At 44.8% G+C, this 16,889-nt stretch overlaps 1 protein-coding gene across 1 annotated transcript in view; it reads right to left on the bottom strand.

The window, feature by feature from the left end:
• The window catches only part of LOC138672809 (immunoglobulin superfamily member 1-like), a 119,128-nt gene that overhangs the window by 5,982 nt on the left and 96,257 nt on the right, over window positions 1-16,889 (bottom strand). The window contains exon 14 of the mRNA XM_069761205.1: window positions 10,338-10,414. Coding sequence (XP_069617306.1) covers window positions 10,338-10,414 — 77 coding nt within the window. The remainder of the gene's footprint in view (window positions 1-10,337; window positions 10,415-16,889) is intronic.

Here is a 16,889-nt window from a genome sequence, read left to right as displayed (position 1 = left end):
AGGGACCTCCTGGGTCATCTGGTCCAACCCCCTGCTCAATGCAGGATTCCCTAAATCATCTCTTACAAACTTAGATGCTAAACAAGGGCAAATGCAGAAGCTAACTTGAAAAACCCTGTTAAAATATAACCTTTATTACGTATAAAATTAGAAACACACAATCTAGATATCTCTAAGTAGAAATGCCTCAAAAGACTGAGCTAAACGGAACTGGAAGGAGACAACCAATAGCTTTTTCTAGCCTCGTAATATCAATAGTATAATATCTTCAACAATATAAACAGAGGTAAGCCCAACCTACCACCTCACAGAAAAATTACAATGGCACCCATAATCAGTGACATAGTTGTGCTAACACACTTTCACTCAAAAGATGTGCAGATATGGGGGATCTCTCCCTAGATACCCATCTGTCTGAATGCCTACCTAGATGCGGAGGTTGGCACCCTAAGAAAAACGAGATTGGCGCCCCTGCTCGTGCGATGGCTTGCCCTAATCTCCTAATAATTGCATCCTGTAAGATATTAGTCAGAAACAGAGGGCCAGACGGCCTGTATCAACCATATAATGATGTGTTATAAATGGTATATGCACTACAGATATATACATAAGACCAGCACAAGATAATAATATATAGATGTAAAAGAGAAAGGAGATAGCACAAACAAATCCTCAATATGCGGACACACAAATTATGGGTATCTAGGTCCTATAGCAATATAATGGTATAAACTATATCACCATACCCACATAGAACAATGGGGATTGCACGGTACCAATATGGAACAACATACTCAAACGATAATATATACATATACAGTATACTCCAACAGATGTAATTGCACACCCAAACCCATCACATAGAAAGCTTGCAAGAAATATATATTATTAAATAGCCAATAGGGGCAACGTGTCTCCTTATGGAGAGTGACAGCTCTGTCTTGTCAAGATAAGGAGGCTTATTCGCCGTGCAATGCTCCTCTGGGAAATATAATATGCAAATTGCCTCTTCAGAGAAAAAGAGGACTTAAACTCTATAGCACCACGAGTCATGCAATATGCAGTCATGTCAAGGTAAGGAGGCTTATTCGCGGTGACAAACCAGAGCTGGTATGTCACTCTCCATAAGATGAAACATTGCCCTTTAGACCCCAGTCCAGAGCCTCTCACCTAGCCAAATCAGTTCTCATGCTTCGCACTGATGAGGGCCAACAGCCTGAAACACCGTGTCTGCGAATTGAGATATTGATTTGGCTTTTATCCTAAGTCATATTGCACGACTCGTTAAAGAGTTGATTGTGACTTGTAGGATCGCTGCTTCCAACAGGTGGCACTATAGAGTTTAAGTCCTCTTTTTCTCAGAAGAGGTAATTTGCATATTAAATAGCCAATAGGGATACATTCACTAAATCATCCCAGACAGATGTCTGTCCAGCCTCTGTTTGAAGACTTCCATTGAAGGAGAACTCACCACCTCTCGTGGCAGCCTGTTCCACTCATTGATCACCCTAACTGTTAAAAAGCTTTTTCTAATATCTAATCTGTGTCTCCTCCCATTTAGTTTCATCCCATTGCTTCTAGTCTTTCCTTGTGTAAATGAGAATAAAGATGATCCTTCTACAATGTGACAGCCCTTGAGATATTTGTAGACAGCTATTAAGTCTCCTCTCAGTCTTCTTTTTTGCAAGATAAACATTGCCAAATCCTGTAAGCGTTCCTCATAGGACATGGTTTGCAGACCGGTCACCTCCAGTTTGTTGATGTCTGTGTGCGTGTGTCTGCAGGTGCATGCCTGTGCTTACGTGTACATTTCTGAAAACACATAGAAAAAAGATCATGCCCATATATTGGGAACACCTCAGATTATATAAAAGTCAAAAAAGCTTTATTGGTAGGAATACACAGCACAAACAACAATTAAAAACACTAAAATACAAACAGATGCCTATACAAGAAATCATACCCTAGTATAGGGGCAATGATGACTAGCACCAAGAGTCCCCTTCCCCCCTTATTTTTCACACAGCAAACAATATGCAAATAAAGTGCAAAAAAATGCAAACGTGCAAAATACGTGGAAAATACAAAGACTGGCTCCTAAGTGATGAACCATAAAGGTCTCAATGTGCATATATCCAGACACAATGTGCAGATGGAAAATATATATGTCTAAACCGATGTCACAGTACCGTATAGGTGCAAAAAGATGTTTAATAACATCCTTGCAAAGAGAATGCAATGCAAAATGAGCAATAGGAAAGCAGATAGAGACGGCAAAAATAGAGCATGCCAGAATCTAAGGATAAATATACCCAGATATCAGGAGTCCAGATATGGAAGACGGAGCCAGCATGAGCAGGGGGGGGGGGGGGGGACAAAGTGTGGGATAGGATCCCATAGTATCGCTGTAAGCCAGGCAGCTTCCTCAGGGAGAAATAGCATACTGTGCTGGATTCCCAGCAAGTATATATACATACAGTGATTTTTGGAGGGCGAACACCTGTTCAAATTGCTGATACCAATCAGGTGCACAGAGAGATGTAGGCACGCAGCCATCTTGGCCCCGCCAAATAAAGCAACAGAATTGTGCTACAACACGCGCATGCGCAGAAGGTGCGGGCTGTATGGCGCATGCGTGAAGAAGACAGATCACACACACGCGCATAGGCGCAATGAGGCTGGAGATAATGCAGCACAGCAAGAAAATAGTGCATGCGCACGCATAAAAAACCAATTGGTAGAGAGGGGCGCGTTAAAGTTAAAAATAAACGCGCAGGTAAAAGAATGGTGCGTGTACACACAGTCAAAGCACAGGTACCGGTACCTCCCACTCTGTGTCTGGATATATGCATATTGAGACCTGTATGGTTCATCACTAAGGCTAGGTTCACATTGCGTTAGGGCAATCCGTTAAGCGCATAGCGCTAGCGGATTGCGCTAACGCAATGTTTCTTTTTGGTCCGCGTTCGCCGTCCCCGCTAGCGCAGATCCCCGATCTGTGTTAGTGAGGACCGGACCTCGGACGCGCCTCCGACGCTGCAAGCAGCGTCCGAGGTCCGTCACAAAAGAACGGCACATTGCTAGTGCATGCCGAAAATGGCATGCGCTAGCGATGTGCTACAGGTAGAAATAACATTGCTGTCAATGGGTGCGCTAACGGACCCGTTGCACGGCGTTAATTGCGACATTTTGGCCGTGCAACGCTGTCCATTAGCGTTAACCCATTAACGCAATGTGAACCTAGCCTTAGGAGCCAGTCTTTGTATTTTCCACATATTTTGCACGTTTGCATTTTTAGCACATTATTTGCATATTGCTTGCTGTGTGAAAATTAAGGGGGGAAGGGGACTCTTGGTGCTAGTCATCACTGCCCCTATACTAGGGTATGATTTCCTTGTATAGGTATCTGTATGTATTTTAGTATTTTTAATTGTTGTTTGTTTGTGCTGTGTATTCCTACCAATAAAGCTTTTTTGACTTTGATATAATATAATCTGAGGTGTTCCCAATATATGGGCATGATCTTTTTTCTATGTGTTTTCATGCTGTTTCCAAGGCCATCGTGAACTCTTTGGCTGATTAATCATTGTGTGGTGCCCTCCGTATCTCTTATCAATACGTGTGCATTTCTGTGAGCGTATGTCTTTGAGTGTCTGCATGTGCATGTCTGTGTGCGTGTGTGTATATGTCTACATGTGCATTTCTGTGTATATGTGTCTTCACACGTGTGTGCTTGCTTCCCTGTGTGTTTGTGTGTCTGCATTTCTGTGTGTGTGCTTGCCTGAGTGTGAATTTCTGTGTACGTACCTATGTGTGTATATGCATGACTGTGCCTGCACACATGTCTAGGTCTTTACGTATGCATTTTTGTGTGTGTAAGTGCGTATCTGCATGTCTTTGCATGACTGTGTGTGCATTTCTGTGTGTGTGCTTGCCTGCATGTGTATGTGTGTGTCCCCATTTCTGCGTGTGTGCATATCTGCAAGTGTGTGTCTGCATGCACGTGTGTGCGTGTCTTTGTGTCTGTATGTGTGCTTCGGCATGTCTGTGTGTCTACGTATGTGTGTGTCTTTGTGCTCTTCCAAAGATTTATTATAATTGGGGAGAGATGACAGAGAAAATTTAGGAGACAACATGGGAAGAATGTGTGAAGAAATAGTATGGCAAACGAGTGGAGGGGGGATGGGTGTAGGAACATAAGGGGGATGTATAAGGAGACAGTATGGAGAGTGGGAGGGATGTGTGAGGAGACTATTGAAGGCAATGGTGTGAGGAGACAGCATGGGAGAGAAAAGTGTGAGGGGTCACAGAACAGAGAATAGGCAGTGTGAGGGATGTATAGAGATGCAGCAGTATGGGGGGACAGTGTGAGGGCACAGCAAGGAGGTAACAATATGCTGAGGAGAAGTAGTGTGATGAAGGGGCACAGTATAGAAACTGGTCAGTATAGGGGGGACATTGTGTTAGATGACAGCCTGTAGAGGAGACCCAGTATAGAAAAGAGAGGATAGTGGGGAGGACATGTACCATGTACATGTGCCATACGAGCGTTAATGTGGGTTATATTTTGCACAGGGAGAATTGTGAGAGTTAGTAGCTTATATAGCAGCTCAGTGTAGGGCAGATATTTCTATTCTGGAGCATTATAATGACACTGCTATTTTTAAGTGCATCGTGTGGGGATGTGCTGCAGAAGACCAGAGAAAATGGTAGTCTGCAGAGAAGAAATGGTGCTGTGAAAAGTCATCATGGCGTCTAGACAAGATGGAGACGAAAAGAAGGAGAACGACTCTAATAGGAGAAGACTTCACAGGTGAGACACCTGGATGTAAACGTTTACTTGTGATCCTGCCTGCGTCTCATCAGTACTGTGGTTCCCGTATGGTCCTCAGTCTGATGATGACTGGTAACAACAACTCCCATTATCTCCAATGTTAAGGACATTCTGGGAATTGTAGGTTCATGCAATGCAAAGTTATATGGACTGACTAGTGATGAGCGAGTATACTCATTGCTCGGGTGATCTCCAAGTATTTGTGAGTGCTCAGAGAATTAGTTTTCGTTGACACTGCTGCATGATTTGCAACTGCTAGATAGCCTGAATACATGTGAGGAATGCCTGTTTCTTAGGGAATTACCACATGTATTCAGCCTGTCTAGCAGTCGCAAATCATGCAGTCGAGGCGACAAAAACGAAATCTCCGCAGCATGCCCAAGATACTCGCAGACCACCTGAGCGTGCTCAGGAAAACCCGAGCAATGAGTAAACTCGCTCATCACTAGGGCTTATCTAACATTACAATTGATGTACCATGTACTGATGGTAGTTTAGATGATTTATTCCTGTACTGGCGTGTTTGTGTATCTCTAATTATATGTATTTTTGTAAGATGCGTATATATAATACTGTATTGTGCTGTGTAAAAACATTCATATGTCTGGGCACATTTAATAAATCTATAAGGGTTCTTTCACATGTGTTAGGGAATTCCATTTGTCGTTACACGTTTAGGAACAGACGAGTGAAATTTGCTGATCTTGTCATAACTGTCACCTTAGGGATGTGATTGCATGGAGCAGGTTCTGGAGTTGAGCCTGCTCCATACCATGCAGATGGCGGCTGTGATAGATAGCCAGCGTCTGCCTGTAACAGCAGTGATCAGAGCTCACATTGATTGCTGCTGTTTTAAAGGTACCGTCACACTGGACGATATCGCTAGCGATCCGTGACGTTGCAGCGTCCTGGCTAGCGATATCGTCCAGTGTGACACACAGCAGCGATCAGGATCCTGCTGTGATATCGCTGGTCGGGGCAGAAAGTCCAGCACTTTGTTTCGTCGCTGGACGTCCCGCTGACATCACTGAATCGGCGTGTGTGACGCCGATTCAGCGATGTCTTCGCTGGTAACCAGGGTAAACATCGGGTTACTAAGCGCAGGGCCGCGCTTAGTAACCCGATGTTTACCCTAGTTACCATCGTTAAAGTAAAAAAAACAAACACTACATACTTACCTACCGCTGTCTGTCCCCGGCGCTGGGCTTCTCTGCTCTGGCTGTGAGGGCCGGGCAGCCGGAAAGCAGAGCGGTGACGTCACCGCTCTGCTTTCCGGCCGCTGTGCTCACAGCCAGTACAGGAGGAGTGCAGAGAAGCAGAGCGCCGGGGACAGACAGCGGTAGGTAAGTATGTAGTGTTTGTTTTTTTTACTTTAACGATGGTAACCAGGGTAAACATCGGGTTACTAAGCGCGGCCCTGCGCTTAGTAACCCGATGTTTACCCTGGTTACCGGCATCGTTGGTCGCTGGAGAGCTGTCTGTGTGACAGCTCTCCAGCGACCAAACAGCGACGCTGCAGCGATCCGGATCGTTGTCGGTATCGCTGCAGCGTCGCTAAATGTGACGGTACCTTTAGTATTTAAACCATATTTACCTGCAGATTAACCCTCTATCTCTAGATAAATAGTGCTTCTCAAGGTGACAAGATACCCTTAAAGGGACTATGTCAGTACAGAATGACTCACCGCTCGGAATCTTGTAAACTCACCTTGCCACCTGCTTGTTTCCGTCATTCTTCACATCCCCTCTAATTTGATTGACTGCTCTGGCTTCATAAAGCCAGAGAAGGATGGAGATGGATGGAAAGTAAGCATGTGGTAAGGTGTGTATGTGTGTGTGTATATATATACAGTGGGGCAAAAAAGTATTTAGTCAGTCAGCAATAGTGCAAGTTCCACCACTTAAAAAGATGAGAGGCGTCTGTAATTTACATCATAGGTAGACCTCAACTATGGGAGACAAACTGAGAAAAAAAAATCCAGAAAATCACATTGTCTGTTTTTTTATCATTTTATTTGCATATTATGGTGGAAAATAAGTATTTGGTCAGAAACAAACAATCAAGATTTCTGGCTCTCACAGACCTGTAACTTCTTCTTTAAGAGTCTCCTCTTTCCTCCACTCATTACCTGTAGTAATGGCACCTGTTTAAACTTGTTATCAGTATAAAAAGACACCCGTGCACACCCTCAAACAGTCTGACTCCAAACTCCACTATGGTGAAGACCAAAGAGCTGTCAAAGGACACCAGAAACAAAATTGTAGCCCTGCACCAGGCTGGGAAGACTGAATCTGCAATAGCCAACCAGCTTGGAGTGAAGAAATCAACAGTGGGAGCAATAATTAGAAAATGGAAGACATACAAGACCACTGATAATCTCCCTCGATCTGGGGCTCCACGCAAAATCCCACCCCGTGGGGTCAGAATGATCACAAGAATGGTGAGCAAAAATCCCAGAACTACGCGGGGGGACCTAGTGAATGAACTGCAGAGAGCGGGGACCAATGTAACAAGGCCTACCATAAGTAACACACTACGCCACCATGGACTCAGATCCTGCAGTGCCAGACGTGTCCCACTGCTTAAGCCAGTACATGTCCGGGCCCGTCTGAAGTTTGCTAGAGAGCATTTGGATGATCCAGAGGAGTTTTGGGAGAAAGTCCTATGGTCTGATGAAACCAAACTGGAACTGTTTGGTAGAAACACAACTTGTCGTGTTTTGAGGAAAAAGAATACTGAGTTGCATCCATCAAACACCATACCTACTGTAAAGCATGGTGGTGGAAACATCATGCTTTGGGGCTGTTTCTCTGCAAAGGGGCCAGGACGACTGATCCGGGTACATGAAAGAATGAATGGGGCCATGTATCGTGAGATTTTGAGTGCAAACCTCCTTCCATCAGCAAGGGCATTGAAGATGAAACATGGCTGGGTCTTTCAACATGACAATGATCCAAAGCACACCACCAGGGCAACGAAGGAGTGGCTTCGTAAGAAGCATTTCAAGGTCCTGGAGTGGCCTAGCCAGTCTCCAGATCTCAACCCTATAGAAAACCTTTGGAGGGAGTTGAAAGTCCGTGTTGCCAAGCGAAAAGCCAAAAACATCATTGCTCTAGAGGAGATCTGCATGGAGGAATGGGCCAACATACCAACAACAGTGTGTGGCAACCTTGTGAAGACTTACAGAAAACGTTTGACCTCTGTCATTGCCAACAAAGGATATATTACAAAGTATTGAGATGAAATTTTGTTTCTGACCAAATACTTATTTTCCACCATAATATGCAAATAAAATGTTAAAAAAACAGACAATGTGATTTTTTGGATTTTTTTTTCTCAGTTTGTCACCCAGAGTTGAGGTCTACCTATGATGTAAAGTGGTGGAACTTGCACTGTTGCTGACTGACTAAATACTTTTTTGCCCCACTGTATATATATATACACACTAGATGGTGGCCCGATTCTAACGCATCGGGTATTCTAGAATATGTATGTATGTATATAACAGCCACATAGTATATAGCACAGGCCACGTAGTATATAGGAGTACTACGTGGCCTGTGGTATATACCATGTGGCTGCTATATACATACATATTGTAGAATACCTGATGCGTTAATATAGGCCACGCAGTAAATAACACAGCACACGTAGTATACAACACAGCCCACAGTATATAGCAGTCACGCAGTATATAGCAGCCACGCAGTATATAACACAGCCCACGTAGTATGTAACACTGCCACGTAATATATAACACAGCCCACGTAATATATAGCACAGCCCACATAGTATCTAACAGTGGCCACGTAGTATATAGCACGCATTATACATGTAGAACACAGCCACGTAGTATATAACACTGCCCACGTAGTATATAGCAGCCATGTAGTATATAATGCAGCCCATGCAGTATAGAACACAGCCCACATAGTATCTAACACTGGCCAGGTAGTATATAGCAGCCACGCGGTATCTAACACAGCCCACATAGTATTTAGCAGTGTGGGCACCATATCCCTGTTAAAAAAAATAATTAAAATAAAAAATAGTTATATACTCTCCCGGCGGGATCCAGCGTAGATCCAGCGAACCTCTGGCGATGCGCTCGCGGCTGCCGCCATCTTGCGCTCCCAGGATGCATTGCGAAATTACCCAGATCACTTAGCAGTCTCGCGAGACTGCTAAGTCTTCTGGGTAATTTCACAATGCATCTCTGGGAGCGGAAGCTAGCGGCAGGCGCGAGGGCATCGTCGGACAACGGAGGGTGAGAATAGCAGGTTTTTTGATTTTTTATTATTTTTAACATTAGATCTTTTTACTATTGATGCTGCATAGGCAGCATCAATATTAAAAACTTGGTCACACAGGGTTAATAGCGGCGGTAACGGAGTGAGTTACTCGCGGCATAACGCGGTCCGTTACTGCTGGCATTAACCCTCTATGAGCGGTGACTGGAGGGGAGTATGGAGCGGGCACTGACTGCGGGGAGTATGGAGCGGGCGCCGGGCACTGACTGCAGGGGAGTAGGGAGGGACTAATCGGACTGTGGCGGTCGTTGATTAGTCGTGGCAGCCATGACAGGCAGCTGGCGAGACCAATCAGCGACTTTGATTTCCATGACAGACAGAGGCCTCGACCAATGAATATCCATGACAGACAGAAAGACAGAAGGACAAACAGAAGTGACCCTTAGACAATTATATAGTAGATATATATGATTGGCCGCCATGATGATCCGAGCACCTTTGCTTGGTTTGAACAGTCATTCAGTGCTTACAGAGAGCCTTTAAAGAGGTGTCCAATATACTTGAAGGATTTCACTCTGACTCCTAACATTGTATATAATACACCCAGCATTATATATGAGTTTACAGCTCTGTCAAAACTGAAGAGACCACTGCAAAATATTCAGTTTGTCTGATTTTTCTCTTTCTAGATATATTTTTGAGTAAAATGTAAATTGTTCTTTTATTCTATAAACTTCTGACAACATGTCTCCAAATTCCAAGCAATAAATGTTGTATTTTTTTCTGACAAAGAAAAGTGGTCAAAATTAATAAGAAAACTCAGTGCTTTCAGACCTCAAATAATGCAAAGAAAACAAGTTCATGATCATTTAGAAACAACAATAATAATTTTTACTCAGGAAGAGTTCAGAAATTAATATTTTGTGGAATTCCAATAATTTTTAATCACAGCTTTCATGTGTCTTGGCATGCTTTCCACCAGTCTTTCACACTGCTTCTTGCGCAAAAATGTTCTTCTTTGTTTGATGCCTTGTGACTATCCTTCATCCTCTTGATTACATTCCAGAGGTTGTATATTGTAATCAATAAAACTGACCTCCAAAATTACCCAAATTATAAATCCCCCCATTGTACCTGTCATATTGTTTTCATATTTTGAAAATAAAAATAAAATTGTAACTTTTTTTATGACGAATACTACATTATATTATGTAATATTATATTTATATCTTCCATAAATATATCCACAAACCTATTTTGTATTGATCTTCTTCATTCATATCCACAACTTGATTGGTCTTTTTGTGTTTTCTCACTGGACTTAAAGGGCTAGGATATAAAATATAGGAAAAGACCATTATGCTTTGTAACTATATCATGTAGCAACTCCACCGATACCTGTATTAGAAATTGCACATGATGATAGTGGACCCTATTACAGATTCTGCATTGTGGTCCAGATTAAGTTAACCCTGCTTGTGATCTTGTAGATATTAAAGGGGATGTCCACTTCTTGGACAACCTCTTCTTAATCACTATGTTGTCCCGTTATAAAATAATCTATAATATAACGCTAGGAGCGTCACTCTGTCCGAAGCCTCTATAGACTGCGCAAGCGCAAGCGCCGGCGCAGTCTGGGCCTCACAGAGCGACGCTCCCGGGAGATCGCGGTATGCGTAAGCACTGAACGCATACCGCGATCTCCACCGGAGAGTCAGGGACCGCCAGGAGGGAGGGTAAGTATACTCACCTTTCCCGGTTCCAGCGCTGCTTGCGGCTCCGTCTCCCGGCTCCTCTGCTCCCGGCTCCGGAGGGCGTGGACTGCGCAGGCGCCGATTCCTGCTGCCGGAATCGGCGCCTGCGCAGTCCGCGCTTTCCGGCGCCATTTTCTTGAAGACACACTCCGGCTCCACTGCAGGTGTGTCTTCAAGAAAATGGCGCCGGAAAGCGCGGACTGCGCAGGCGCCCATTCCTGCTGCCGGAATCAGCGCCCGCGCAGTCCCCGCTTTCCGGCGCCATTTTCTTGAAGACATACCTGCAGTGGAGCCGGACGATAGGTGAGTATGGTATTTTTTTTTTTTTTATATGGCAGCAGCATTCGGGGGCATACACACTGGAGCGGGGGGCATATAATACAATGGTGGCGCAGGATGGGAGCAGCACATGACAGAACGGGCGCAGGATGGCAGCAGCACATGACAGAACGGGCGCAGGATGGCCGCAGCACATGACAGAACGGGCGCAGGATGGCAGCAGCACATGACAGAACGGGCGCAGGATAGCCGCAGCACATGACAGAACGGGCGCAGGATGGCAGCAGCACATGACAGAACGGGCGCAGGATGGCCGCAGCACATGACAGAACGGCCGCAGGATGGCCGCAGCACATGACAGAACGGGCGCAGGATGGCCGCAGCACAAGACAGAACGGGCGCAGGATGGCCGCAGCACATGACAGAACGGGCGCAGGATGGCAGCAGCACATGACAGAACGGGCGCAGGATGGCAGCAGCACATGACAGAACGGGCTCAGGATGGCCGCAGCACATGACAGAACGGCCGCAGGATGGCTGCAGCACATGACAGAACGGGCGCAGGATGGCCGCAGCACATGACAGAACGGGCGCAGGATGGCCGCAGCACAAGACAGAACGGGCGCAGGATGGCCGCAGCACATGACAGAACGGGCGCAGGATGGCAGCAGCACATGACAGAACGGGCGCAGGATGGCAGCAGCACATGACAGAACGGGCGCAGGATGGCCGCAGCACATGACAGAACGGGCGCAGGATGGCAGCAGCACATGACAGAACGGGCGCAGGATAGCAGCAGCACATGTCAGAACGGGCGCAGGATGGCCGCAGCACATGACAGAACGGGCGCAGGATGGCAGCAGCACATGACAGAACGGGCGCAGGATGGCAGCAGCACATGTCAGAACGGGCGCAGGATGGCCGCAGCACATGACAGAACGGGCGCAGGATGGCAGCAACACATGACAGAACGGGCGCAGGATGGCCGCAACACATGACAGAATGGGCGCAGGATGGCAGCAGCACATGTCAGAACGGGCGCAGGATGGCCGCAGCACATGACAGAACGGGCGCAGGATGGCAGCAGCACATGACAGAACGGGCGCAGGATGGCCGCAGTACATGACAGAACGGGCGCAGGATGGCAGCAGCACATGACAGAACGGGCGAAGGATGGCAGCAGCACATGACAGAACGGGCGAAGGATGGCAGCAGCACATGACAGAACGGCCGCAGGATGGCAGCAGCACATGACAGAACGGGCGCAGGATGGCAGCAGCACATGACAGAACGGGCGCAGGATGGGAGCAGCACATGACAGAACGGGCGCAGGATGGGAGCAGCAAATGACAGGATGGGAGCAGCAAATGACAGAATGGAGGCGCAGGATGGGAGCAGCACATGACAGAACGGGGGCGCAGGATGGGAGCAGCACATGACAGAACGGGGGCGCAGGATGGGAGCAGCACATGACAGGATGGGGGCGCAGGATGGAGCAGCACATACCAGGATGGAGACCATATACCAATATAAATGCTCGCCACCCGGGCGTAGAACGGGTTCAATAGCTAGTATTATCTATACTCACCTCTGATATGTCATTCCAGTGTTGTGAGCATTGGCGCTCCCCGGGGCTTGTGTAACATTGTGACACACTAGCTCTGTGATATAATAATGTTAAGTGAGCCCGTGCTGACACCAGAGGGGAGTATAGCCATTATTATTATTTCATGATGGGGAACTTAGTGATAGAGAACGAGTTGTCTGAGTAGTGGACAACCCCTTTTAATGACATTTTTTGGTCCGTGACTATCATTTCTGTACACATCCTTTGAGGAATTGAAAAAAGAATTTGCAAATACCTACCTTTCTAAATCATTGAAATATTGCTCTCATTGTCAACATTACTGAGAAAAAATATTTACATATGTTTGATACATAGGCCATAGACTGTGTAAAGTGATGTTTCTTTTGCTAAGGCAAAGGACATATTGATGGTCAACTAGTAAAGAACAGTAATGGACAGCAACTGACTTTGATGATTGGTAAGTATTAGTGATGTCCTGTCTATAATGCTCACAATCGCTGTAGAAGATCACTGAGCTAAGTGGCTCTGCCTATGCAGATGGCACAAGCCACTGAACCCAGTGATTAACTGTAGTACGGCCAGTGTGATATCCCTATTACAGCCAATTAACAAAGACTGGTATAATGGCGGAGAGGCATTGCTGGACCCATAGAGAGTGAGTGCAATCTCAGTTAACATTATTAGTTTCAGCTTGTAGATTAATAAAAGCATAGACAGGGAAACTGTGATGCTAGTCTACTCATGAACAAGTCGTGAGGCTGGCTAGTCAATAAGTCCGGGGTCAGATACCAAGAGGGCTTGTCATAAATAAAGGGGTAAGGCAAAGGTGTAGTCAAGTCACAGTCTGAAGTCTGAATTCAAGGAAGGTAGCTGATCAACACAAAGGGGCTAGACAAACAGATAGTCATAGGAAAGATCCAAGCTCAGGCAGGAATAAATCAAAGACAGAACACTGAAGAACAAGGCAAACATGCGAGTGCAATGAGAGAAACTCGTACAAGTCTCTCACATCAATGCCCAGCACTGCCTCCAGCTCTTGGGAACGGAGCGTTCAGCTGCATAGAAATACATGCAGCCGCATGCAAGATCCCGAGTGCCGGTGGCAGTGCTGGGTATTGATGCGAGAGACTCGTGCGAATTTCTCTCATTGCACTCGCAAGTGTGACAGCTGCCTAATAGCCAAAGAATAACTCAGACACCTGTCAGAATCCCAGCTTGCCCTTGCCCTGATTAGGTGACTGAACTGTCACTCAGAACACTGACAGTTCAGCATGCCCCTGCACCAGATTGGATGACTGAGCTGCCATTCACTTTGGTGGAGGAATCGTGACAGCAACCCCTATAATTAAACAAGGTCACACATAGAAATCATGGGACCCCATAGCAAAAGTCCTAACTGGGTACCCCACCCACTGCCAAACAAATTCAACAAAGTAGGTGGGGTCATGACGCATAGTTGCAGTCATAGAAGGGCATGCCTCCCAACATTTTAAGACAGTAATTGTGCCTCTACTGAAGCCTCTTAGTGTTCTTCTCACGTCTTTCATGGCACCCATTCAGTACGATTCCACAAAAATGCCTCAACACACAGTATGATACTGCACAGTGACATTCTTCACACAATTTGCTCCCACAGCATCCCCACTCACGCACAGCATAATGCCCACACAGTCATCCCAACACAGTATTCTATCTTCACAGTACTTTCCAAACATAAAAATCCAATATAAATTTGGTATTGTCTAATCATTTACACTGCACGAGGAACGGTATAAAAAATAAATAAAACCAATTCTTCAACTGCTGTTGATTTTTTTCATTCTGCCTCCCAAAGATCGCAAGTAAAGCTCGGAGCACATTTATCCTTTGCTCTACGATGAGCGCTTACACCAGGGTTTCTGTGTAAATCTCTGAAATACGTGATTCAGACAGAACCCCCAGCAGAAGATTCCCTATAATGAGACAGATGGAGGCACTGTGGATGCCATAGAACCTGTGATCTGGTGGTGTCCGTCTTTTTAGGATTGCATAAAAGTACCGTCAGACACAGTTTTGTGCACTTCTGAAAAGGACACCACTGAACAGAGGCCAGACAGAGTCCAGAGTAACTCTGCTGCCTCATCATAGGGAATGGATCCATCGAGGGTTTCATATGTCACGTCAGTCGGAGATTTAGATGGAAATCCTGATGTAAGTGCTTAGCGTAGAGCGCCTGATAAATGTGATCATAAATGTTATGCAAAATGTTTCCCATAAAAGCGTCAACTCAATCCATAAAAAAAGCAAACCCTCACTCAGGTTTGTCATCTGTTAATGGAAATTTAGGGGGCTGACACGTTACTGACAACATAAAGGCCCTGCAAAAGTGAAATGGCTGCTTGCCTCCCCAAAAGAAATTCAGCAAATTCTCTGCTTCCAAATCCAAATCCCCCCCTCCCTTCTGAGCCCTAGTGTGCCTAAACACATTTAGCGCCCACATGTTTGGCATTTCTGTAGTGATGAGAGCCCGCCTAGTTTACAGGTGCGTGTCTCCAGAAGCATGGACTGGGCATAATGTACTGGTCCCTACAGCATACTGGTCACTACAACTGCAGTTTGTAATTTTTACTCAGCAACATCCACTGCTTCTTGTTTCTGGAAAACACCCATGGAGTCAAAATCATCACTACATCTGTAGATAAATTCCCAAAAGGTTATAATTTCCAAAATGGGGTCACTTGAGGGAGGATTTTGCTTTTCAATCACTTAGGGGCTCTTGCCTTCTGAGCTTTGCACTGTGCCTCAAAAGTATTATTCTATGACATTTGGGGTATCAGTAAACTCAAGAGAAGTTGCAGAACAAGTTTTGGAATCCAATTTCTCCTGTTACCCTTGTGAAAATACAAAATTTGGAGCTAAAAAAGATTTTTTCTGGAAAAATTTGATTTTTTTTATTTTCACGGCATAATGTTATAAACTTCTGTGAAGCACATGGAGGTTCAAAGTGTTCAATACACATCTAGATAAATTCCCAAAGGGGTCTAGTTTCCAAAATGGTGTCACTTGTTGGGGGTTTCCACTGGTTAAGCACAACAGGGGCTCTCCAAACACGACATGGCATCCGCTAATTATTCCAGCAAATTTTACCTTCACAAAGTGAAATGGCGCTCCTTCCCTTCCAAGCCCTGCAGTGCACCCAAACAGTTGGGTTGTATGGATCAATTTCTATTGTTACCCCTATGAAAATGCAAAATTTGGAGCTAAAAAAGATTTTTCTGGGAAAAATGTAATTTTTTTTATTTTCACGGCTCTACGTTATAAAGTTCTGTAAAGCACCTGGGGGTTCAAGGTGCTCAATGCACATCTAGATAACTTCCCTGGGGGTCTAGTTTCCAAAATCGTATCAGTTGTTGGGAGTTTCCTCTGTTTGGGCACATCAGGGACTCTCCAAACATGACATAATCTCAGCTAATTACGCCAGAATATTTTACATTCAAAAAGTGAAACGGCGCTCCTTCCCTTCAGAAACACAAGTAGATTTCCTCCACATATGAGGTATCGTCATGCTCAGAAGAAATTGCTCAACAAAATGTATGGTCCATTTTCTCCTGTTACCCTTGCAAAAGCAAAAAAAAATTTGGTCTAAAAAGAAATTTTTGTGAAAGAAAAGTAAATGTTTATTTTTTCATCCACATTCCAAAAATTCCTGTGAAGCACCTGGAGGGTTAATAAGCTTCTTGAATGTGGTTTTGTGTACCTTGAGGGGTGCAGTTTTTTGAATATTGTCAATTTTTGGATATTTTCTGTCATATAGGCCCCTCAAAGTCACTTCAAATGTGAGGTGGTCCCTAAAAAACATGGCTTTGCAAATTTTGGTGTAAAAATGAGAAATTGCTGGTCAATTTTTAACCCTTATAACAAAAAAATTATGTTTCAAAATTGTGCTGATGTAAAGTAGACATGTGGGAAATGTTGTTTATTAGCTATTTTGTGTGATATGTCTCATTTAAGGGCATAAAAACTAAAAGTATGAAAATTGCGAAATTTTCTAAATTTTTGCCAAATTTCCATTTTTTTTCACAAATAAAAGCATATCAGTCATATCAAAGAAATTTTACCACTGAAGTACAATATGTCACGAGAAAACATTCTCAGAATCAGTGGGATCCACTGAACCATTCCAGAGTTTTAACCACATAAAGTG

This window comes from Ranitomeya imitator, chromosome 1 (genome assembly GCF_032444005.1).
Source record: "Ranitomeya imitator isolate aRanImi1 chromosome 1, aRanImi1.pri, whole genome shotgun sequence".
NCBI lineage: Eukaryota > Metazoa > Chordata > Amphibia > Anura > Dendrobatidae > Ranitomeya > Ranitomeya imitator.
This window is presented reverse-complemented; position numbering and strand designations above follow the sequence as displayed.